Source organism: Manis javanica, chromosome 2, assembly GCF_040802235.1.
Source record: "Manis javanica isolate MJ-LG chromosome 2, MJ_LKY, whole genome shotgun sequence".
Taxonomy (NCBI): domain Eukaryota; kingdom Metazoa; phylum Chordata; class Mammalia; order Pholidota; family Manidae; genus Manis; species Manis javanica.
The window spans coordinates 31,310,504-31,334,235 of NC_133157.1; the positions used below are offsets into that span (position 1 = coordinate 31,310,504).

At 50.1% G+C, this 23,732-nt stretch overlaps 1 protein-coding gene across 2 annotated transcripts in view; it reads right to left on the bottom strand.

The window, feature by feature from the left end:
• The window catches only part of COL15A1 (collagen type XV alpha 1 chain), a 98,249-nt gene that overhangs the window by 62,401 nt on the left and 12,116 nt on the right, over positions 1–23,732 (bottom strand). For both annotated transcript variants that reach the window (XM_017659747.3, XM_017659748.3), the window contains one exon: positions 778–1,325. In XM_017659747.3, coding sequence (XP_017515236.2) covers positions 778–1,325 — 548 coding nt within the window. The remainder of the gene's footprint in view (positions 1–777; positions 1,326–23,732) is intronic.

Below are 23,732 nucleotides of genomic sequence, written 5' to 3' on the forward strand. Positions count from 1 at the left end.
AGGCCCCAGTTTTTCAGGGGTAGGCCCTAAAATGCACATCTCCCCTCTTGCAGAATGTGTCTTTCCCTTGTAGCTCAAATCGTGTTGGCTGGAAGGCCTCATCCCACGAAAAGCTGCTAGCCAGCCTCCCAGCCTCCTCTCCCAACACCTGAGAGTTCGTTCTCCACAATGCTCCTAAAGGGAGTATTGAAAAATCATTAATCAGATTTTAACACTTGAGATTCTGTCTTCCACATAAACCCACACTCTGCCCCCGGCACCGTCTTGTCTCAGCCAGGTAAGGCATCAGTAAGGACAGGTGCTGATAAATGAAGAACCACAATATCTTAGAATGGCTGGCTATTCACAGAAGCCCATATTGACAGCAAGGTCGCTTTTCTGATATTTTTTCAGGGCACATTGTCCAAAAGGAGAAAAAGAAACTACCTCTCTGACATTCAGGCTTATTCCACCTTTGTAGAAATTACTTAGTGCAAATGCATTAAAATGCACAAAGCACTTTCACACAGGCTATTTCACTTGACTACAACCCCATGGCGTAGGTTTTCTTATCCCCACTTTCAGATGAGAAAATGGAGAATCTGAGTATTGTCTACAGTCATCAGGATAAATAAAAAACTGAGGACGCGAACCTAGTTTTGGGTTCTGGGCTGAGTGCTCTTCCCACCATACGTGCATGTCTCTTTAAGGACATAAGACAAAAACAATAACAGGAATAGTGGCATATGCTTGTTGCAGTGTCCCATGGCCTCCCTGATCTGCAAGGCTTGGACTCACGGTGAATCTCTCCAGCCCTGTGGCTCCTGCATTGCCCACGAAGATTCCTGCACTGGCCTCAAAAGCCAAGGCCCGGGAGGACCTCGGGAAGGGAACATGGCTATGCTCCTCACAGTCCACGAGGAGGGTCACTTCCTCGCCCTCGACGATCACAGCGAAGCGGTTCCACCTGTGGGTCATCACGGGTACCAGGAAGGCGGCAGCCTCGTGTGACACATGGGAGCCAGGCTCTGTGTAGTAGAGGATGACCCTCTGGCGACCATCCTCCACACCCGAGAGGCGCAGGCCCAGGTAGATGACCTTCTGTAGGGCATCAGTGACAGCAAAGAGCACACCGCCTCGGGCGCTGCTGGGCTTCACCGTGGCGCTGATGGCAAAGTCCCTGAAGAAGGTTGGAGGGAGGAGGGTCCTGGCGGGGCGGCCAACATTGGCACCAGGCTCGAAGCTGTAGGCTGGGAAGCCGCCATAGCCGGAGACAAAGGACACAGACGAGGGCAGAGGGACGCCGACAAGCTCAGTGAGGTCCAGGGGGCTCTGGGAAGCCAATTCTGTAGGAAAGGAGGGAGAGGACATGCTTCACACATATATTCTCCTCTACTTGGAAAAGAGGAAGAAATAAAATAACAAATAAAATGGGACCCCTCAGGAACCCTACTGTAGTTTCTTAATTACTGTTTTTCAAACTTTTTTGACAAGAAACCACAATAAGAAATGCATTTACATTGTGACCCAGTGTGTCTGTTTAGATAAATACATATTTGTAACACTGAAACAGATGTTTCATAAAACATTCTTTACTCTTAATACATACCAGGCCCTTTCATATTTTCTTTTCTATTTAATAATTTGTTTTCTCTTTTATTAAAAATATATTGAAAACAGTCTATTAATTTATTTCATTACCCACTAATAGGTCATGACCTGCAGTTTGGAAAACATTTCAAAATATTTCCTTGAATACTCCTAAAGTATATAATGTTCTCCCATCAACTTGGAGACTTTCTCTCCATTTCTTTCTATAAAACTACGGAAGCTTGCTCTGTTTTGTTTTGAATGAACTCTACTGTTTGAGTGCCTCAGGGTGCGGGGAAAAAGCAGGGCTAAAGTGAAGTGTTCTCACACGTCAGGACACTTGAAATTCGCACCACTGTCATCATGGACCTTTGTCCTGGCTGTCATGGCGCCTTGTCATCAGCAGCAGCCCTGAGCTCTCACCCTGAGCCAGGCTCTGCTCTGAACTCTGCCACACAGTAGGCCATTTAATCCTCGCACCAAGTACATGAGTGTGGGTATGAGTACCCCCATTTTACTTCATAGAAAACTTAAGAGTAGTTAATAAATTTGCCCGGGGTAAATTCTCTCAGGGTTCAAAGACGGATCATCCGATCCCAGAGTCTGGGCTCGGGCTCCATGGTTGGGGCCTGGCAAGGGCTGCAGCTCAGGAGCCTGGCCCGCCCCACCACTGCCCCCCGGGAGAAGGCTGCAGGCCAGCTTGCGGGGACACACACCCACTCCCGAGGGGATGCGAAGGTTCCAGCAATGAGACAGGCAGACAGGACCCCCGCAGCAAGGGCAGTGGACAAACAGGGCCCTTAGGCCTTGGAAGTGAAGCTGGACCCCAAGGATTCAGCCAGATGAGGAAGCCTGGATGCAGGGAGGGTCAGAATCAGGCAGTGTTCTCCCAAAGAGATGAGAAGGCAGGGCACACTCCCCAGAGGCCTAGGGCTCTGAGAGCCTGAGTGACCTCAGGGGACTCGGCCAGCCTCCGAGGAAACCCAAGCCGCTTGGGGGCACTGCAAGGAAAGCCCCGCCTGATGAACCCAGCCTGCCTCCCAGTCTGAGTGGACAACGAGCTAGCTGTGTGGCTTCAGGTGAGTCACCCGCACTGCTCTCAGGCTGTGTCCTCCCCCGCGATGTGGGTTCCATGAGAACAGTTCAACGGGACCACTGGTGTCACCCGGTAAATATGGTGGTAATGGCTGAACACTCGCCGCACTTCCCTTTTGTAATATCCATGCAGCACCCCAGGACAGGGTGGCCAGGAGTCACTGCTCCCACCGCGCTGATGGGAAGGGGGGCTGAAGATGGGGCCCGGACACCCCGCCTCTGTGCCCTGACCTCCCCACAAAGAACAGTAACAACTGGGTTTTCATGCATGATATTGCTCAGCCTCACTGCAGTCCTAGGAACTACTGCTGTTATCCCATTTCACAGATTAAGAACCAAGGCTGGGGGAGACGGGGGGACTGGCCTGAGCCTGCATGACCAGTGGGTGACAGGATGTCTTTGAGCCAGGACTGCTCACACCTCGGCTGGTTGGCTCGGTCTCAGCAGACAGGGGCTCTCCCAGTGGTTCTGGCAGTGCCAGTGGCCCTTCAGCAGCAAGGGGGATGCAGATAAAAGTCTGAATGGTCCAGGAACTCAAGCTTCCCTGGAGGATGGGAGTGAGGGATGCCAGGACGCCTAAGTCAGCAGCAGCTGGCCTCCGTGTGTGTGCTGGGGCGGGGCGGTGGGGGGGAGGTTCTCACAAAACCATATGAAACATTTAGGGCACAAAACAAACATAAATAATAATGTGAGACACATAAAAGTGGTTAGGATGGTAAATTTTATGTATTTATATTATACCGTAATTTTGAAGAGGGCTTAGATGAGAGGACTAAATGAGATAATACAAGGTGCTGGCACATGGAAAATGCTCAATAACTGGTAGGTATTATTAGCATCATCATCATCATCAGGTTCAGAAAGGAATCTCCAGGGCCACCAGATACAGTCTCTCTATCTGAGATACGTTAACCCTGCCTGTTCAGTGTTCGCCAAGTGTGGCTCCTGAGCACTTGCAGTGTGGGTGATCCCAACTGAGATGCGCCGTAAATATAAAATACAAACCAGTTTAGTTTGGCAAAATAGCTCATTAATAATGTTTATATTGATTACATGTTGAAATGATAATTTGGGTAAATACCAGGTTAAAAAGAATAATTACGTAGAATTTTTAAGAATAATAATAGGAACAGGCATGTGCTTATCACTCTACTTAAGGAAGAAAATACTGATTTAGCTGAAGTTCTCATGAACTCTCCCATCTTCTCCCGCTGCCCACACCCCAGAGCAGCCACTTTGGAGATTTGGTGTTTATCATTCCTATGCATGTCTTTGTATGTTTACTACATGAGTATGTATGTGTCCCTAACAGAATGTGGTACTACTGTGCACATCTCTAAACCTCATATCAATGTTGGCATACATACTGCATGTATTCTTTAGGCACTTGCCCACCCCACCCCAATATTGTATTTTTAAGATCCATCTCTAGCGAGGGACGTGGCTCCGGGTCTTTGATTTTCACAGCAGTACTCTATGGTGTAAATAAGCCATAATGGATTGGTTCACTTTTCTTTTGATGTAAAGTAAGGTTCCCATTCCTATTAGAAACATAACTGCTATGATCTTTACATGTCTCTTTCTGCTTACCTGTGCATCTAATTCTACCACCTGGGGTTGAATTATTGGATGACATGGGGATGTACATCTGCATTTTCACTGGATGTTGCTAAAATGTTCTCCAAAGCAAGTGTGTCAAATTTTAATTGAAACATTATTGACATATAACACTGTGTATGTTCAAGGTGTACAAGATGTTGATTTGATACATTATATACTTCAATATGATTACTACCAGTAGCTTTAGCTAACACCTCCATCGTGTCACATAATTATATCTTTTTTGCAGGGAGAACATTTAAGATGCAACTCTGCCATTTTATATGCCAGTGTTTATGAGAGAAGAAAGATGTGATTCAGGAGCATGGGCTTTCTAGCTATAGGGATGATGTTTTTCTTAAACGAGGCAATATTCAAAAGAAGTATTCATTGTATTGTTCTTTATTAAAAGTATCATGGAAAATATTTCACAACACTTTAATGAAAACAACTATCCCTGCCTCAACAGAAGAGCAAATATGATTATGTTGGTGCCTTGCCTTGAAGCCTTCTATGGCCATCTGTGGCCCTCGGGGTTAGCGTAAAACTGCCACCACCAGGCTTGATCGGCCTTTGCGGTCTGGACGCAGCTGCATGCTGGCTCTTGGCCATGTCCCAGCATAATCCCTCCAGTGCCTCGGGCTGTCACAGGCTGCCCCCCTCCACCCAATCTCACCAAATCAAATGCTTTCCTCTCTGCCATCCACCCGGCCCCACCCCACCCCACCGTTATTTTGCCAGAATAACTCTTTATATCAAGATTCAGCCTGGCCTCACCCCATTGAAAACCCTGCGCCTCCTCCCCTTCACGGAGCTGGACACCCTGCATCCCCCATCAGAGCCCCCAGCATACTGCATGTCACTGGTGGGTCACTTGTCTCTCTCTCCATTGGGCCATGGGTACCCCATTCAACCCTGTGTTCCCAGTACCCAGCCCAGGGCTGAGGAGGAGTGAATGAATGAAGTCCATCTATAGCAGGCAGAGTAAGGTTAAAAGAGGGAAGGGGATTGCTTTTTCTCTCCAGTTTGCAAGTGCATTAAAACAGAAATTAATTTTAAGTATGAAAATTCCAGAAGGCATAAATAAAATGATCGATAAATTTGGTTAACTCTGACTACATAGACATTTTTAAAGTTCTGCATAGCAAAAAAAATACCTCCACAGTGTCAAATAAAATCCCAAGACTCAGCAAAAATATTTGCTACGTATATTATAGACTACAAAGTAATTACCCTAATACATGAAGCAAATAAATAAGCAGGAGGGCAAGAACCCAGTAGAAAGATGAGTGAAGAACAGGAAATTCTTTCCACAGTAGACGTAAAATAGGATAGGGAAGAGCAAGAGGGACTCCATGTTAAGCTGAGCCTCCATCTTGGGGCTTAAAGGTTAAATGGTAAAATTCCTAGACTGCCTTTAAAAGCAAAGAAATTCCATTAACCATCCATATAAATAACAATCAACTGACCGTATCTTAAGCCAGAACAAACAGTCCCAAGAATTAGAAACCAGTCCCTGTTTTCACTAAAATCATTACCTTGAGGGAAGAAGAAAAATTTACAAAATTCTTTATGTTAAGCTTATCCTATAGAAACATCAAAAAAGGATGTCCTGACTGTATTTGGAAAGCCAGTGAATCAACGTCTGCTGACCATGGAGTAGCGCCACCAAAAAGCAAATGAGGGAGATAACATCATGAAGTAATTCCTCAATGCCATTTCTCCCCAGCCTCCTCACCTGAACCTGCATTTATAAGCCCTTGCACAACCCCTTCAAGGAGAGGAGCTGACATTCCTCTGAACTGTCGGCTCCCTGTGTACAGCTGTCTCCGATACACACTGTCTGCTTGCTTGCTTCCCAGGTCAGTGTTCATTTCTGTAACACTGAAACTCAAGAACCTGGTCTTTGGAGGTCTGGTAACAAAAGAAATGAGAATGGCTCTTACACATACGAGAAGATACTCAACCTCACACACAACCAGAGAAATACGAGCTAAGACTACAGAGACAAGCATTTTCCCATTAGATTGGCAAAGACCAGAATGTTGGATAATATGCCGGGTTGGCAAGGGTTTGAGGAAACAGGCCATTGCACACACTGCTGCTGGGAGTGTAAATTGGTGTAATGTCTGTGGGAGGCACTTTAACAATACCTATCAAAATTTTATGTACAGTGTACTCTTTGACCCAGCAGTCACACTACCATGAAATTTAACAAAGCTACAACCTGTGTGACACATAAAGCAGGTACAAGAATATTCACTGCAGAACTGGTATCTAAGTGTTCATCTTTGGGAGGGGTTAAATAAATAATAAATGTTGATATCCACACAGGACATACAGTGCAGCCTTTGAAAAGGTGTGACTCCTTAAGTGAAACAATCACAAGATGCATTAAGTAAAAACAGACCAAACACCAAGAGCAAAGAAAAAGCACAAGGTGCAGAATAGAATCACTATGCATTGGAAATACATATTAATACCTGGTAAATAAATATATAAAGTATATTTAAAAACATACATTAGAATGTCTCTAGAAGGACGGGTTAGAAACTGAGGTCACAGATTGTCTCCAGGGAAGGGAACTGGTGGCTGGGGGACAGCAGAATTTTCACTAGAAATTCTTTTGTAATTTGTGAATTTTACACCATGTAGAGGATGTGAAAAATAAAGACATTTACACATTTTTAAAGACATTAACTCCTTCCATCCTCTTTCAGAAATTCTAAAACCTTTCCTGCTTTTCCTGCATTCAGATACAGCCTGTCTTTATATAGGAAGAAAGGGGGTGTGTGGGGAGAGTAAAAAGGAAAGAAATAGAAATAAAAGGGAACACCCCACCGAGATTTCTTTTCTTCCCTCCACAGTTGAAAGATAAAAACAAAACAAAACAAAAACCACAAGCACCCTGCTGACAGCCCTGCTTTCTTCTTGGCCTAATCCAGTGGAAACCTTCTCCTCTAGTTCCAGGATGTCTCCTACTGAGAACAGGAGAGGAAGCCCCTTTCGGGCGGCTGCTCCAGGCTGGAGCTTGTGTGGTTCCGCAGGGACTAAGTGGGCCCCAGCCTCGCATCCACAGGCTTGCTTCCAAGTGGTGTCCTGGGGATTCCAGGGACAGGTGGGGCTTTAGGGGACCCCGGGGGCTCCCACCCCGAAGCCTGCATTAACCAGCCCAGGGCTGCGGCAGCCCGTACACCCAGGCTCTGCATGGCAATTCTGGGAATTTTCGTCCCAGGAGGATTCTGCTTAAAAAAAAAAAAAATCACACATCTATTCAACCTCCTTGTTTTACAGAGAGGGAAACATGATCAGGGAAGGAGTTTCATGACCACGAGACACAGCCAGGAAGTGGCTGCTGGAAGAGTAAAGCAAGGACAGACAGAGGAGGGGTATGGTTCTGCCCTGGAGTGCCTTGGAATGCCCCTCCCATGACCCCCAGCTGCTGGCCCCTCCAGGCCCTGGTGGTTGGTCCGCCATCTGGAGAGACAGAAAAGGAGGCAGCCTGCAGAGGCAGACTGCGTGTCAGACAGAGCTGGGTTCAGATCCAGCCTTAGTCTTTTACCAGGCGGGCAGATGACTTACCAGTGATATGTGGACATCTGCCCATCTCACACAGGGGGATTAAACGAAATGATGGGTGGGAAGTACAAGTGCTCAGCACAGGTAGTGATTGGTTCTGTTCCATTTGAAGGTATAAGCTTAGCAGAGAGCCTCCTCCCTGGCCCACCAGGCTGCGCCCACGCCTCGGACGTGCTAAGGAGGACAGTTTGCAGGTGCTGGACCACAGGCCTTGTTTCTGCTGGGGTAGGGGGGTGGGCCACAGAGAGAGCCAGTCCACAATCTAAAGGAAGCCCAAGTCGGCCCAGCTCTGCTCTCAGCAACCCCCACGCCCCTCTGCAAGCCTTGTGCCACAGTGCAGTGTGGTGGGGAGCATCCCCGGCCTGGACTGACCCATGCTCAGGGCTGCGCCTGGGCCTGCTGGCTCACTTCCCCTTGGCCTCTGGCAGGAGGGCCACCTGCTCAGGCAGCCACCAGGGAGAAGAGAGAGGCCAGGGAGCCAAGATAAACAGGCCCAGCAACTTGGTCAATAGGCTTGTCCTGGATGGCTCTGTGCTGGGTGGGAAGGGGGAGGGTGGGGATCACAGCTGGTGGGAAGACATCCCACCATCCTGGAGGGGCTGATCCTGGAAGTCTCTGGCCTCAGGAGCCTCAGGGCCCTTCATAGGAGAGAGCCATACTTCCCTACAGATTATAATACCTATCACACAGGACAGCTGTGTAACTTGAGGAAGATAATACAGCTAAAATGCTCAGCACACAGGAAGAGCCAGGCTCAGAGTCTGAGGCCCAGGTCAAGGCTAGTGAGGTTAGGCGCCGGTCCCACATGCAACAAGGACCTCCCTGCGTGCTCATCCATCACTGGACACCTGGCCCACCTCCATAGGGCTGGGTCTGAGGGCCTGCCCCACCCCCACCCCTGGCCCCTGCCCCAGGGAGGCACACACTGTGGGGCAAGGAGAGAGACCCAGGTGGGGGAGGCAGGACACTTGAGTTGTGCCCCAGCTCTGCCATTGGCTCCAACTGTGCTCTTGTGCAAGCTGCTCCCTCTCCCTGACCTCAGTTTCCCCACCTGCACATCAAGAAGTTAGACAAGATGGACTTTTATTGCTGTATCCCTTCTGACACATTTTATGTATCTTCACTGCCTTCAGAATACCTCCTGCAGCTGAATCTGACCTCAGTCTTAATCTCTTACTTTATTAATGCAGAGGGATAGCTTCATTTCCATTAGAGGTTCTTCAACCCACTTTTCCGATTCATGAATTTGTAAAGTCCCCACATCATGCCTTGTGTGCTGCTGGGGAGATGGGGCTGGACCTCAAAGGCTCACAATCTGGGTGTCTCAGCATTTATCCGTTCATGCTATTCACAACTTCCAAAGCCTTCGATGGCTCCCTAGTGCCTTCAGGATCATGTTGAAATTTCATTCAAGACATCCTCTGCTTCATCTCCTCATTCTCTCCATTTCCTTGACTTCTGTCTTTGCTCATGCTGCTCCCTCTATTGTTAACACCCTTCCCTATCTTCTCACAGCTGAATCTTTCTAAACTTGCTCAGCTGCACCCTAAGACACTGGAACACGCCCCCCACCCCATACGCAGAGTTGCAGGCGTCCCCCGTTCCTCTAAACACACACATCAGGACTAGACACAGGGCAGGCACTCAGTGCTGTGGCCTGAGGAAAGCGGACAGACCAATGCCACTGGCCTCCCTCTCAAGTCTTTGGTTTAGGCTCCTGAGCACAACTCTGGGGCAGCCCCACCTGCAGGCCCAGGGAAGAGAAATCAGTCGGCTTTGGGGATGGACCAGGCAGAGGAAAATCTGAACAGTCACTGCAGGGTGCAACTTTCCTCCCAGGGGTCCAAAGGCGGTTTCCATGGGAACCAGGGCATAATCCTAACACTGAAGAAACAAACAGGGCAGGATTCAGGTTTTCCTTCCACAGAGATGACAGCAACCTGGCCAGAGGAGGTGAAGAACATGAGCCCTTCCCTCTCCTCCTCTCAGCCAAAGACTCCAGGATATCTGGTATCTCTCCTCCCCAGCTGGGTCTCAGTTTCTCCTGCATAATGGGCTGGTTCTGCCCTCAAATCTGCAGGGTCCTGAGGCAGTGTCTGAGGCTAGCCTAGGCTTTGGAGCCTTGCCTCCCCAGGGAACTATATCTAGCTCTGCAAAACTCCATCTTGCAGATGATGATCTGGGATGTGAGCCCAGTGCTCAAGTTTGTTAGCATTTAAGGCCTGAAGGGGCTAAGGAGCGTTCCTCTGGCTCTGGGTCAAGGAGGGCTGCAGAGAAACCAGACAGGGAGGCGGAGGACAGCTCAGGAGCGTGCGCGGCAGCGGCCCCTGGCGGCCACATGGAGAACTGCCCCTCCACGAAACTCAAGGAAGGCTTCCCAGGATTCAGGTGCAAGAGATTGCGTTGCCTGCTTAGGGAAACCGGAGAACATGGGGTCCCGACAACAGATTCAGAGTCATAGGTCTGCAAGGGACCCAAGAGAGCAGGTCTGAGGTCAGGTGGGGGGCTGTGACCAAGGTAGGGCTACAACGCAGATACTTACTTCCCCAACCTCTGCCCTTTTCCTACTCGGGCTGCCTGGGAAAGCAAAAGGTACCCCTGCCCACAACTCTCATCCCACCTGTAGCCATGAAGACCCATGGAACTCTTCAGTTAACTTACCTGGGGACTTGGTGATTCTTCAGGCTGCTCAGTATATTCCCATTAGGGGCAGGGCTCAAGGTTCAGAGGACCCCTTGTGGTTGCAGCCTGGGGCTGGAGCCAGCAGGCTAAGGGTGTGTAGTTAAAGTGGTGGGGGCCTGCCCTAGGACCTCAGCAGAAGCCCTCCAGCCTGGATTTCCCTGCACTAGGGCCTTGGGGAGAGAAGAGGGCAGTACCCTCTTTGCTGCCTGGAACATGAACTGGGGAGCCTCAGGTAACCCAAGTGTCCCTCTTCTTTGCTGCTCTTTCTCAGGCCAGCCTGCCTGGAAGGTGGGCATTCTTGCATCTTCTCCGGATTATTCTTTCCTTTCCCTTTAGACACCCCTACAGGGAGGTGGCCCCTGAGGACTCTGGGTATATCAAAATCAGACCTCCTGGTCTGTGGCTTCCTTTCCTCCTTCCTCCCCAGAGAGACAGGAAGCCAGGAGTTCAGCAAGCCCCAGACTATGCAGAAAGGGCACAGCTCACCATCTGGAGAAGGGCTTTCCTCCACCACATACCTACTGAAAGGCCATCTGCCATGTGCGAGGTTTCTGTTTTCATGTCTCCACTGTTGGGGAGCTCATTACCCCCATGGCAACCCTGACCACTGCTAGATAATCCTAAGTCTTCAGAGTTCTTTCTCCTGATGTGCTGAGGCATGTTTCCCTGTAGCTAGCACCCACCTATCTGGGCCCATCTCTACCCTCTGGGACCACACATAAGTCAACATTCACTCCCACATCAGGGCCTCTCAGATGTTACCCAGTGTGGTGGAAAGGGTTGGCTTGGGAAGCAGAATTTGCTACCAACTCAGTATATGCCCTTGAGGGTCCCTTCTATCTGAGCCTCAGGTTCCTCATTTGTGAAATGGGAGGCTGGGACTCAATGGTTTCCAGAGGCCCTTGCCCTGCCTGAGGGCCTCCCATTCTGCATCCTCCTCAGCTCCAGTCTGTTTTCCAGTTTCTCTAACCACCCTCAACTGCTAGTTCCTTCAGCCACAGCCCTCAGGCCTGGAAGGAATGACTCCACCAGGGACCAGGACAAGCCCAGCCCTGCCCACAGGCTTCCCCACCTTTGGACAGCATGGTCTGGCCAGAGGCAGGGAGAGTGTGCCCAGGAAACTGTCTCAGCCCTGCCTGGGAGGAAACCCTGCCACACCCAGGCTGAGTCCCAGAGTCTCCTGGATTTACCTGACTCTCTTCTAGAGGAAAGCGAGCACAACCAAATTCACACTGCACAGGGTCTGCCTGCACCCAGCAAAGATGCAAGAGGTTCTGGGAAACACCTACCACCCAATGCATTTCTTAGAAAAGGAACTGTTTCCCTGCCAGGGAAATAATCCTGGATCAACTTAGAAAGGAGACCTGGGCTTGGCAACAATCAAAGACCTCATTTTTCTGAATTACAGAAGAGCATTTTTCTACATGTAAACTTAGAACGCCTCCTTCCCTTTTCCGGTTTTCATATATAGCATAGGAATTTTCCTGCTCAATGAAGTTACTGTGTGAGCTTTCCTCCCTCCCTCTCTCTCTTTCTCTCTTGCTCTTGCTGGCCTCTGGCCTAAACTGAGAAAGAGCTGGTTTTGAAGGGGCCTGGAGGTGGGCAGAGACTGGCAAGGTGTGGGCACCGCAGCTTGGCCACTCTGCCTGGCAGCTGGAGGGAGCTAGGCCAACTGAGGGCCTCAGCAGGAGGGAGACATCCTCAGCCACACAGCACCCTCTCTGGTTTCCAAAGCATCCTCTCACCTGTTCCCTCTGTCCAGAGGGAGGCAAGGCAGAGATCATTTGCTCACTTTGTGGGGGAGGGACCAAACCCCAGTGCAGGGGCCAGCACTGAAGACCTGTCCCTGGGCTCTGCACATTAGAGCCCCTGCCTCGGGGGCTGCCCTTGTGACCCTCCCAGATGCAGATGCACACCTCTGTGTCCCCATAGTCTCTGTCCATCCTTCCATCCAAACACCCTCATCTCTGCATGTTGATGGTCAGTTCCCTTCCTTCTCTGATATGATTAGACAGGCTCCTGGGTAGAGACGACGCAGACTCACCTCTTGGTCCCCAGCACCAGAACAGAGGCTGGCAAGGGTGATCTATGAATGATACGTGACATTCATGTGAATGACAGAAATAATCATATCAGCAACTAAGATTTATTGTGGGCTTGCTGTGTCACAGGCACTAGTCAAAGAGCTTTCCATGATTCATTTCATCTTCACTCCTGATTCTCTTTGAGGTAGATATTATCTCCATTTTACAGGTTAGAAATCTGAGCCTTGGAGATGTTAATTACTGCTCTAAGGCCATGAGGATAATAAGGGATTGGAGTCCGCAGTCAAATCTGAATAGGTGGTGTGGCAGAGTACAAGGCTCCATCTAGCCACCCATGAGAGTCATCCAGGCAGCTTTTAAAAGCACAAAGGTCTGGCCCTCCTGCCTGGCCCTATGGCCTCAGAGTCTTCTAGGGTCTGCCAGGGTGAGTCTGATGCCCTCTCTCAGCAGCTACAGGTGAGGGTTAATACCCTGGGCTTTCATATCAGACAGAACTGGGCTTGAGTCCTGGGGTCTGCTTCTAACTGGTACGTGACTCTGGACGAGCCACTTCACTTCTCTGAGCTGTAGACTAATCTGCACAGTGGGGCAGCAACAGAGGCCAGCTCAGAGTCACCCTGAGAGTGGACAACAAGGGGAGCCGTGCTTAGCCCAGGACCTGGCGTGAACCCTGGCGAGCTCCCTGGGGCTGACCTGGGCCGAGCGCTCTCACGCTCTTGTCAGGCTTCCTCCCAGCCACCCTCCAGCTGGTGGTCATTAAATTAGTAATATAATTGGATAAGTAGGCCCAGTGACTAAGGAACTGAGGAGGTCAGGCTGGAGAGAACATGGTATGACTCTGTCTTTCTGTGATGTGGGTCAGCAGCTCGGCAGCACCCACCCCACACACACACACACACACACGCGCACTTGGGTTAGGCCTCAGGGAGCATGCAGTGGGTCTTGCTGACTTGCAGAGTGAGAGCCTTCACCCTCTTCCCCAACCTCTGTCCTGGGCACCTGGCCCAGACCACTACAGGGACCACGTGCACCAGGTGGCACGTGAAGGCCGGCAGGTGTAGGCGGGCGCGAGCAGCTATGGGCATCTGGGAAGAGTTTTGTAGTCAACTAACTCCTTTCAGTTTATAGACCTTCCTTTTCCATTTGGGGAACAAAGACTCATTGAGTGTCATGAGGGCCTTGAATCCTGAGGATGACATCAACTGGAATGAGTCATCTCCCAGCAGGCGGACTCAGCCAGGGCTGGGAGGGAAGCTCGTGGAAAATGGGCATGGAGAAGGGGCCTGACAGGGGCATGCGAGGAGCCCCAGAGGGAGACGTGTGGCCACCTGCTGGCAGTGGGCACCCTACAACTTGCAGCTCCTGAAAACTGCCAGCCTCGGCACTGGCAGGGAACAGGGAACCATCAGCCGGCAGTGCGGGCAGGATTAGTGAAGGCATCTGGACCAGAGGGTTTCAGACAGCATTCTCCAGGGCCCGGGACGGCGTGGGGAGGGAGGAAGGGGCACAGAGCAGGAGGAGGCCTGCCCCTCGGCCCCTCACATGCATGTATATGACCACACGCACACTCGCGTACTCATATCCATGCTCTGACCTATTCCCAACACCCCCATGAACACACTCAGACACACGGATACATATATTTATACATACACGGTCCCACACTTGCCCAGACCCACACACCTTCACCTACACTCATCCCATACACATACCCACTTATACCTACTCACACTCTCTTACACATGCATTCATGGATACTCTTTCACACACTGACACACATCACCACATGCTCACCTACCCTCAGACACATGCTCACACCAAAGCAACTTAGACTCAATTTGTTGAATATATTGGTTTTGAGTAGAGTCCCATTTGAAGGAAGGGTTCTACATCTAAAACCAACCAACCAACAAAACCCAACTGCTGCCAGCCTTCCACATCGTCGATGCCAGCCCTGGGGGTGGCAAGGAAGACGCCTGCCTAAGGGCCCACTGGGAGCCTGCAGCCCACTGCTCTCTAGCTACCTCCTTAGTGGCCTGGAGATCTTTAATTGCACTTCCTTCACACAGGGTTTCGGTTGCCCTGACGAGGGTACCTTTTCTGCATTTTCCCCCTTGTCAGTAAAACGCCTTCTCAGAATACCAGATTTGAGTATCACAAACATTGAACGCAATTAACTCATTACCTTGAAAGCAATGCTAGAAACGGCCAATCAGTAAATACAAACACCTGACCTGTACAGGTGACACCTGGCACCTGGCTCAGGCCTGGCACAGGTAGGTGCCCAATAGATGTTAGTTCCACAAATGCATAATGATAGCTCATGCCCTTGCTGTGTCCCGGGCACCCAGTGCTTTACCTGCATAACAGCAGTTCTCAACCCTGGCTGCACAGCAGAATCATTGGGGAGATTTTTAAAAATACTAATGCCCAGACCCCTCTCCCAGAGAGGTTGACCCAGTTGGTCCAGGTGTGGCCTGGGCACGGTGAGGTTGCACAAACTTCCCAGGTGATGCTAATTCACAGCCACCACATTCTTTACAACAACCCACTCATTGGTCCCAATCTACAGATGAGGGGACAGAGGCCCAGAGAAGTGAAATAACTTGTACAAGGACAAGTAGATGTCAGGTCTCAGGACTGGCGATTTTTTTTTAAGCCCTCATCTGTTGGATGCGAGGAGTCGAGTCTCCCTCTGTTCCTTTCCAGGAAGGCCACTTCAACCCAAGCTGACCCACTCCAGGGAACACACCCCACTGCTCCAGCCCTCAGTGACCAGCATCTGCCTCTCTGTGCCCACCGCCCTACCCGCCCCTTCCCATCACTCCTGACATCGACACTCAGTTCCTGCCTCCCAGGTGCCAGGAGCCAGGCTCTGCTGCCAGCGAGAGACAGACTTTCATGGGCTGCATCTTCTGAGCAGACCTAGAAGGGCTGGAGGCCCTGGTCTTACTGGCCACCAGGAAGCCACTGCTCTCCTCATGGCTGACCTGGCATTTTCAGAGCTGGGAGAAGGGTCTCCAAACAGCATGGTGTTGAGGAGAAAGACAACCAGTTCCGGCCCCAAAACCCATCTCTGCATTTAAAACTGTGCAACTTTGGACAACACAACTTCACCTCTCCAAACCTTAGATTCAACATCTGTAACATAATAATGCTGCCTACTTCAAGAGAAAGTTTTGATATTAAATGTCATAAAATATTGAGCAGAGAGCCTAGCAAAAGCATGCACAATAAAGCATAGTGGTGGTGGTTACTGTTATTATTACCAGTGTCATAAGCCTTCTTTATTCCCCTTTTCACTGTTGTTGTCTATAATTGCCTTGAAAGATAGCTTTGGGCAATTTTCACTCTGGGTCTCGGTTTTCTCTCCTGCACAATGGGGAGCTACAACTTCCTTCATGAGGCTGTCGTGAAGGTCAAATGTGGTTCTGCATGTGCAAGCACTTTGTCAGATGCAGAACTGCTCAGGCGTAAGGAACCATTAACATGGACAGAGGGCTTCCAGCAGGTGTCTTGGGGCTGACAGTGCTATTTTTTTCAGATTTGTGAAACTGGAACATGCTTCCCACCCCAGCCTGGGACAATAGGGCCAGTGGAGAGGAGCTAGAACCTGGAAATTGGTTTAGCACCCCACTCCATACCTCCCCATCACAAGGAAGGAAGCTAGGGTCAGGCCTAACTGAGCTGCAGGAAAAAACAACTAACCAATAATAATACTGGCCCATGTTGACTGTAGCGGGTTGAATGACGTACCCAAAAAGATATGTCCATACCCTAATCCCTGGTACTTGCAAATGTGACTTATTTGGAAGAAGGGTCTTTTGCAGATATAATTGAATTAAGAATCTTGACATGAAGAGACAGATCCTCCTGGATTATCTCACTGGCCTTAAATCCAATGACAAGTGTCCTTAAAAGAGATACACAGCAGAAATCTGACAGACAGATGAGGAGACATTGTGCCTGCAGGAACAGAGACTGGAGTGATAGAGCAGCTGTGAGTCCAGGAAGGCTGACAGCCCCCAGAGGCTGGGAGAGGCGGATAAGGATCCTCCCTGGAGCCTCCAGACAGGGAGCGGCCCTGCCAGCACTTTGGATTTAGACGGTCATCCTTTACAGGAACTTTGCAATAAATTTCTGTGGCTTTAAGATGCCCAGTTTGTGGTAATTTGTTACAGCAGCCAAAGAAACTAATACATTCATTGAACGCTCGCTGTATGCCAAGTATGACCTAGATTGGGCCACCTGATAGTCACAACACCAGTGAGGAAGGCGTTACTACTATCTCCACTTTATAGACGCAGAGGTTGAGGTGCAGAGGGATTAGGTCATATAGCTAATAAGTGGCAGAGACAAGATTTGGACCCTGATAGATCCAGATAGCTTGGGTTCAAGTTCCATAGCTCACCTGCTTAACCACGACACCAATGGTTCCAGAGTATGGTTCCTGGACCAGTAGCATCCCTGGGAAGCTCCTGCTCTGCCCTGGACCTACTGAATCAGACCCTGTGTTACAGCCAGCCCTCCAGGCAGGGATACACAGCCAGCTCTGAGACCCCCTGCCCTATGTTGTACCACTGAGGCTAAGGTGGTGGCCCAAGACCAGAATGGAGGCCAGCTGTGGGGATGGTGGAGGTACCGGCAGGGCAGGCGGGAGGTATAAGAGGGCAGCCAGCAGCAGCTGCAGGGCTGCAACCCCAGCACAGGGCTAGGCAGGACTCCAGCCACCAGGGGACAGACCCCCAGGCAGGGCACCAACTGAGATGGAGCTTCCCTCTCATCACAGGGCAGCAAATAAGCAACTTCCCACCCAAGCTGTGGGGATGCTGGGTCTCCAAGGGACCTGATCCCACTGATTGACATCAGGGGGGCCCTAGAGCCTGGGTGAGGCAGCCGAACAGCCGCAGGCAGGAGGTAGGCAGGCTGCAGAGAGGCTTGGGAACTTGAGTTCCTGGGCCTGGGTGCATGCGGTGATAGTTCTGCAGCCAGAAGCAGCTTGTAGCTTCCAAAGGAGCTCATCCCCAGGGAAAGCCTGTCCCAAGCATAAGGAACCCACGCCTTCCGGGAGGGCTGGCGACAGCTACTTCCCTTGCCTCCGCAGCTTCCCCTCTCCCTGCACTGGGCTTAAGGGGCCTGAAGACATCCAGGGAAGTCCATTCCAGCTGCACTGGGAAGCTGGGCCCTAGGGCTGACTCCTAGATGCCTACAAATGAGTCACACCATCTTGTCAAGAAACCCTCCCTGGGTGAATTTCCCAGGAAGCTCCGATTTCTCACTCCTCTGTTATTACCTGTTTACTCGCCTGTCTCCCACCAGCCTGTAAGCCCTGTGGAGAGCAGGCATCATGTCTGGTTTCATCCCTGTAATCTCCCAACTTCACCCCTACCCTTCCAGCACAGGAGCTGGACTGCAGTAAGCAAAGACTGAGCATGAATGAATGAATGAATGAAGAAACAGATGAACAAATACTGCACACATGAGTCAGTGAATGAGCTTAGTGGATTCTGGACAAGAGTGATCTGCTTGTCTTACCATACCATATTTACTGCCATCAATCACAGGAATTCTAACGAGTGCCGGCTGTTGTCATAGTAACCCCAGCACCATTTAGCTCAATATGCATTTAATGGCCTAACGCTTATCTGTTCCCCACTGTTGAGGCATAATATGCACAGCCACACAGGGGCTTGATGTCACCTTTTCTGGGGGCTGCAATCTTCCATCCTTCTGACTGACCCCTAAGTAGGAGGGCTCTTAATGAGCCTCTTCTGCAAAGTGCCTGCCTTTGGCCCTCACCCACCGACTGAACTGAGAGCCTCTCTTAAACCCACTGGCCTCTTAGACTTCAGACTAAATTCCAGTTGCCTCCACCTTCCCCTTCCTGCAACAAGGGTCTGGGTGAGGGAGGTGAACAATATATGCCTCCCCTTCTCCATTATATACTGTCAGAGTTCTTGAGGTCTGGCTGGAGGGTGGTAGCCTGTCTGGGTGTTAGAGTGTGAGCTGGGGCCACTGTGCAGGATGGGAGGGGAAGGGGAACAAGACAGCCCTGGAGATCCCAGGAGCAGAATGATACAATTCCTGCTCCTGGCTGCATCCCTGCCTCCCATGCCCACCCCCAGCCCCAGAAGTAGAGCACTGGGGTGGGAGGGGCATCATATGGTAGGAGGAGCCTGAAGGAGTATTACACTTCTGGAGCTTTCTAAGTCTTTAAGAGAGGCATGTCTTTGGGTGTTTCTTGAATTCTTTGGCATGGTTGACACCACTTGGTCAATAAAATCTCTTAAAAAGTTGCTGTTCATATGCCTCAATTCAGTCATAATTTACATTATCCCAGCCATAATGCAGCCACACTGGAAGGGTAGACTGTCCTGGTCCCAGTTAAGGATTCTTATCTCACCCACAGCCAGTGTCTAGTGTTCAACCTTGTCTAGACTTGGCCCTGGGCTGGACTCTGGTCCCTGAGTAGCTCCCAGCCTAGTAGGGGGGACAAGACACCAATACATGGAGGCCTGAGACAAGAAGACTGAACTGAAGGATGGGGCAACTGAGATGGCCCTGGAAGGCTTTGCACAGGTGGACACGGCAGGGTGAGCAGAGCACAAGCAAACCCACAGTTAGGAAAACAGGCTATGTGAGTAGTTCCGGGGATTGGGAATGGTGGGACCCTTAGATAACCTCCAGCAGTAAAGCTGAAGGTAGAGAATTAAAAACCTAGATAAATATAGATATTAGAAATGTTAAACCAACATGCATTTGTTCATTTAATATCAGAACCATTTGCTAAGATGGTGACTGTTGCTATCCCGTTTTGCAAACGAGTAGACTGAGACTGAGCAAGATCAAGTCCACAGAGCTGGTAACTGGGGTGGTTGGGACTCCTGTGTGGGTCATCTGAGGTCCTTCCCAGCTCTTTCTACTCTTAATTGTTTTTTAACTTTGGAGAATGGAGCCAGATTGTGGAGAGCCTTGAATGTCAAGTCAAGAAGACTCAAATTGATCCAACAGGCAATGGGGCGCCTTTGCAAGTTTCTGAGGAAGGCTTCAGCTGACCATTTTAGGAGGCATCCCCACTTCATCTTGAGCTGCTGCCCCTGGCAGTCAGGCCCCTTTCTTTCTCTTGCCAAGAAGAGGGTGGAATTGGGCGATTTGGAATGTGGAGTGAAGGCGGGAGTTTGGCAGAAGCAGGAGACATACTTTCCTGCAGCCTCTCAGCACTTGGCATGTTCTGCCCTGGGCAAAATCAGGCCACCCTGGGAACGGCCCCAGGGCACCGCAACAGATGAGCTTGTGTGAATTCAGCCAGGGCAGAGGAGACTGGCAGAATGAGCTCATGGCTTCAGCAGGCATGTGAAACCTCGCCTGCACTGACCAAGTCTGATGGAAGCCTGGAGAACTGGGGTGACCTGCAGGGCTGGGAGGGACCTCAGGAAATACCCAGCCAAATGCGCCCAAGATGAGAAAACTGAGGTCTGGACTCACACAAATGCCTACATGTCATGTTCCCACAGCCGTCTACTACCCAGGTCACTCTCATCCATTACCCTAGAGAAGGCATGGCATGGGAAAGCACCTCATATGTACTCCATACACAGTAGGTGCCCAATATGGGAATGAAGGCATTCAAGTCTGTAATGGGGGCCCATGGTACATACATATAATGACTTGGATGTTGTTGAGTAGAGGGAAATTTGTCCTACAGCTGTTATCAAACACACTGCTTCTTCTGCAGACCCTGGTGCTCGCTTGTGCAGAGACCTGCTCCCCACGGGATGCCGGAGCTCCATGTAGTTCTGAAATGGGATTGGAGTTTAAGGGAACTGCCAGAACAGATGGTGACCCTGAAGTCATATTTTGAAACAAACTGACTCTTGTTTAATCTAGATGAAAGTACAGCTTGACGGTCTCCAAATGTTTGCTGGGGGAAGAGCCTGTGTACTACAGAGTATTGGGAGGGGGAATCAGACCTCCAAGCTGAGCACCCAGGAGATGCCCCTACCCAGGGACCTGAAACTGAAGGGGACCTTGGGGGTGCCTAAGGAGGACAAGTATTGCCCAGCAGTTGTGGGGGAAAGGACATGGGATTCAGTGCCAGAGAGACAGGCATGCAAGTCCTTGTTCCACCATTTACTATCCAGTGACCTTGCACTACTTCTTTAACTTCTCTGAGCTTTAGTTTCCTCGTCTGGATGTAGAGATGGCAACACCTGGCCCTCAGAGAGGTGGTACAGTGCCACGTCAGGCGCCAAGCACATCCTGTTCATACATCTGGTCATTCACAAATATTATCCGCACCCACCACCAGCGCCTGCCACTGCTAGCATTGCAGGTTCACGGGCAAGTAGGACAGATACGTCTCCTGCTTTCACAGGCCTGCAGTCTAATACTGAGCTCCTCTTCCCCAGCTGGGTGAGAATCACCTGGGGGCTTTTGAGTACTGATGCCTGGCTCCCACCCCAGTCAGAATCTCGGGGATGAGGCCCCAGTCTCAGCAGGTTTTCCAAGCTGCCTGGGGATGGTGCCATGCAGCGGGGTGAGGTTCAGAGCTTCGGGAAGGGTTCTCATCCCCTAAGGGCTCTCTCTGAGCACTCCTCTGTAATTACTGCTGAACACCTCACGCAGCCCTGGGAGGGGGACCTCTACTACCACCTGTCCAGATGAGGGAACCGTGCTTCTTTCTGAGCAATTTGCCCAGGTCACATGGCTAATACATAGAAGAACTGGAATTTGAAGTCAATCTGATGTTTCCAAAGCTCAGCTCTAACCAAGCACTCCTAGGGCCATAAGAGATCTGTTCATGTCCTCCATCTTTCCTGAGGCTGGGACAGACTGACAATGCATCCACGCCAAGCAGCACTTGGGAATTTCAGGGCAGTGCAATGCCACCCACCTGGGCATGGGAAACCTGGGCTCCAGGCCCACTTCTTCCTGACTCTGTGTGGCTCTCACATCCCTTGTTCTGTCTGAGCCTCCATCTTCCCATTGATAATTCAGGAGAGCTAGAAGAGGTGATCCTTAAAGCCCAATGTCTTCTGGGTCCTCAAGGTTCCCAGTGGGTATGGATGGAAACGATGTCCTGGGGGAGCTGTGGCCCCATCAGAAGGGAGCCCCAGGAGCCCTGTTATCCAGGGTGCAGGAGTGGTGAACCGTGCCTTCTTTCCCCACGAGGAGCCACTGTGCAGCATGCGCCACGCTGGGTAGGAAGCTGGCTCCAAAGGCGATTTTTAGAACTTTGAACTTGAGTGGAACTGGCCAGTCTCCTACATGCATATACATGAGCAGCATTTTTTGCATTCCACCTAACATTCCCATGCTAATGCAGCCCCACACACTTATTCCTGGAGAGGTAAATGCAGAGCGAAAGAGGAAAACTTCTGTGGCTGGGAACACGCACATCTGTTCATTCAACTAGCATTTTCTGAGCACCTGCTGTATGGCAGGCACTGTTCTAGGTGCTGGGGATTCAGCAGTGACAGAGAGACAAGTTCCTTCCCTCCTAAAGTTGATAGCTACAGTACAAGAGCTTTGGAAAGCAGTGATCTCCATTTTTCAATAGCAAAAAAAAAGCATTAATAGCCCCTTCCCCACACAAGTGTGTTAGGTATCTGTGGGTGGAGAAAATGTTTATGTAACAATGGATTCTGGCACCTGTTGCAATTATCTGAGCCTTCCCCACAAGTTGGGGGCGTCCAATCTTCATGTATATCACCTCATCTCCACTTAAAGCATCCTATCATCAGAGAGAGGGAATCCTATATGGGAGGGCTTGGGTCTAGCCAAAGAGCCCCCAGGGCTTGCAAATTTAATTAAAGCCTCCTGCTGTATCTTTAAAAGCACTGAAATTTTACACTCCACAGCACACATATGCTGTTTCTTTTGTTATAAAAATATTCTAAATTATTCCCCAGTTGTTACCCGACTTCCCACTCCCCGACCCCATGTTATCAACCACTGAGTAAAATGGAAATAAATAATGTGGCTTTGCATGCCACTGTTACACAGCCAGGGACCACCAGCACCCCCAGTTTGAGAAGCAGGTCTGTAAAGGGATGGCTCATACAGTGGTGGGGGGGTGATGCATCCTCCATATCCCACTATTTCTAAAGGAACTGCTTCCCTAAAACTAAAACATATAAAACTAAATACCTAAATACTTCCCATCTGAGTTATTCCCCTCAAGATCTCATTCCTGTTCCCCAGAGAGAAATTCTGCATTGTGTTTATGGAGGCACATTTTGAATACAGAGATCCAGAGACAAAAATCAAGAGAAAATATCAGATCTGGAGGAGGCTTAGAGATGGTCCAACCCTTGGTTTCACAGACAGGAAGAGGCTTTTCAAAGCCAAGACTAACTGGAATCTAACTGCAGAGGGCAATTCTTAGAATGCTTCCCCCACATGACCTTCATGACCTCTCAGCCAGGCCTGTGACAGCCTGGGAGGCTCTGGGTGGGTAAGGAAGGACAGAAACTCTGTGCTGGCTTGGGGCTCTTACTGCAGCCCAGTTCCTATCATTTTGCTGCAAGTCTCATAAATGCACTTCTCTTGGGCAACACAAAGATTGGGACCCTGTGTCCCCTCCCTGAAGCACTTAACTCTCTGATAAGTAGAGGCAAGAGCAGGGTCAGAAGCAGACCCTCAGCCAGTGGATCCCTGGGCCCTGAGTGCTGTGCAGACCCAAGGGATGACGGGAAGCTAAGGTGCTCGCCCAGTGCCAAGTTCCAGAAAGCAGCTACTGGCTGGCTGGGGTTTCTGCCTTCATCCCCCCAGCCTCCCGTCCCTTCCCATGCTTAGGCTGCACAAAGGCTGCTGCTCTACTTTGCTCCTCATTCTGTTCCCTGTATCTGGAACATTCTACTCCTCTTCCAACCTATCAGCCCCACCCCCTTTCCTGGTTAAATCTATTCGCCCCTCATTTTAAATGTCCCTAGAAACAGTTTCCTGAACCCCAGTACAGATTAGAGTAGTCAGGTATCTGCTTTTATAGTTCCCTATACTTCTTCATAAATTTACAAATATTTATTTTTTATACCATCCTTTATTTACTGTCTGTGTTCCCCATTAGATCATTGCTCCCTGAGGTTGGGAACCATGCCTATCTTGTTCATCATTTTATGCCCAGTACATACCACATGGCCTCAAAGAGTAGGCAGTCAATAA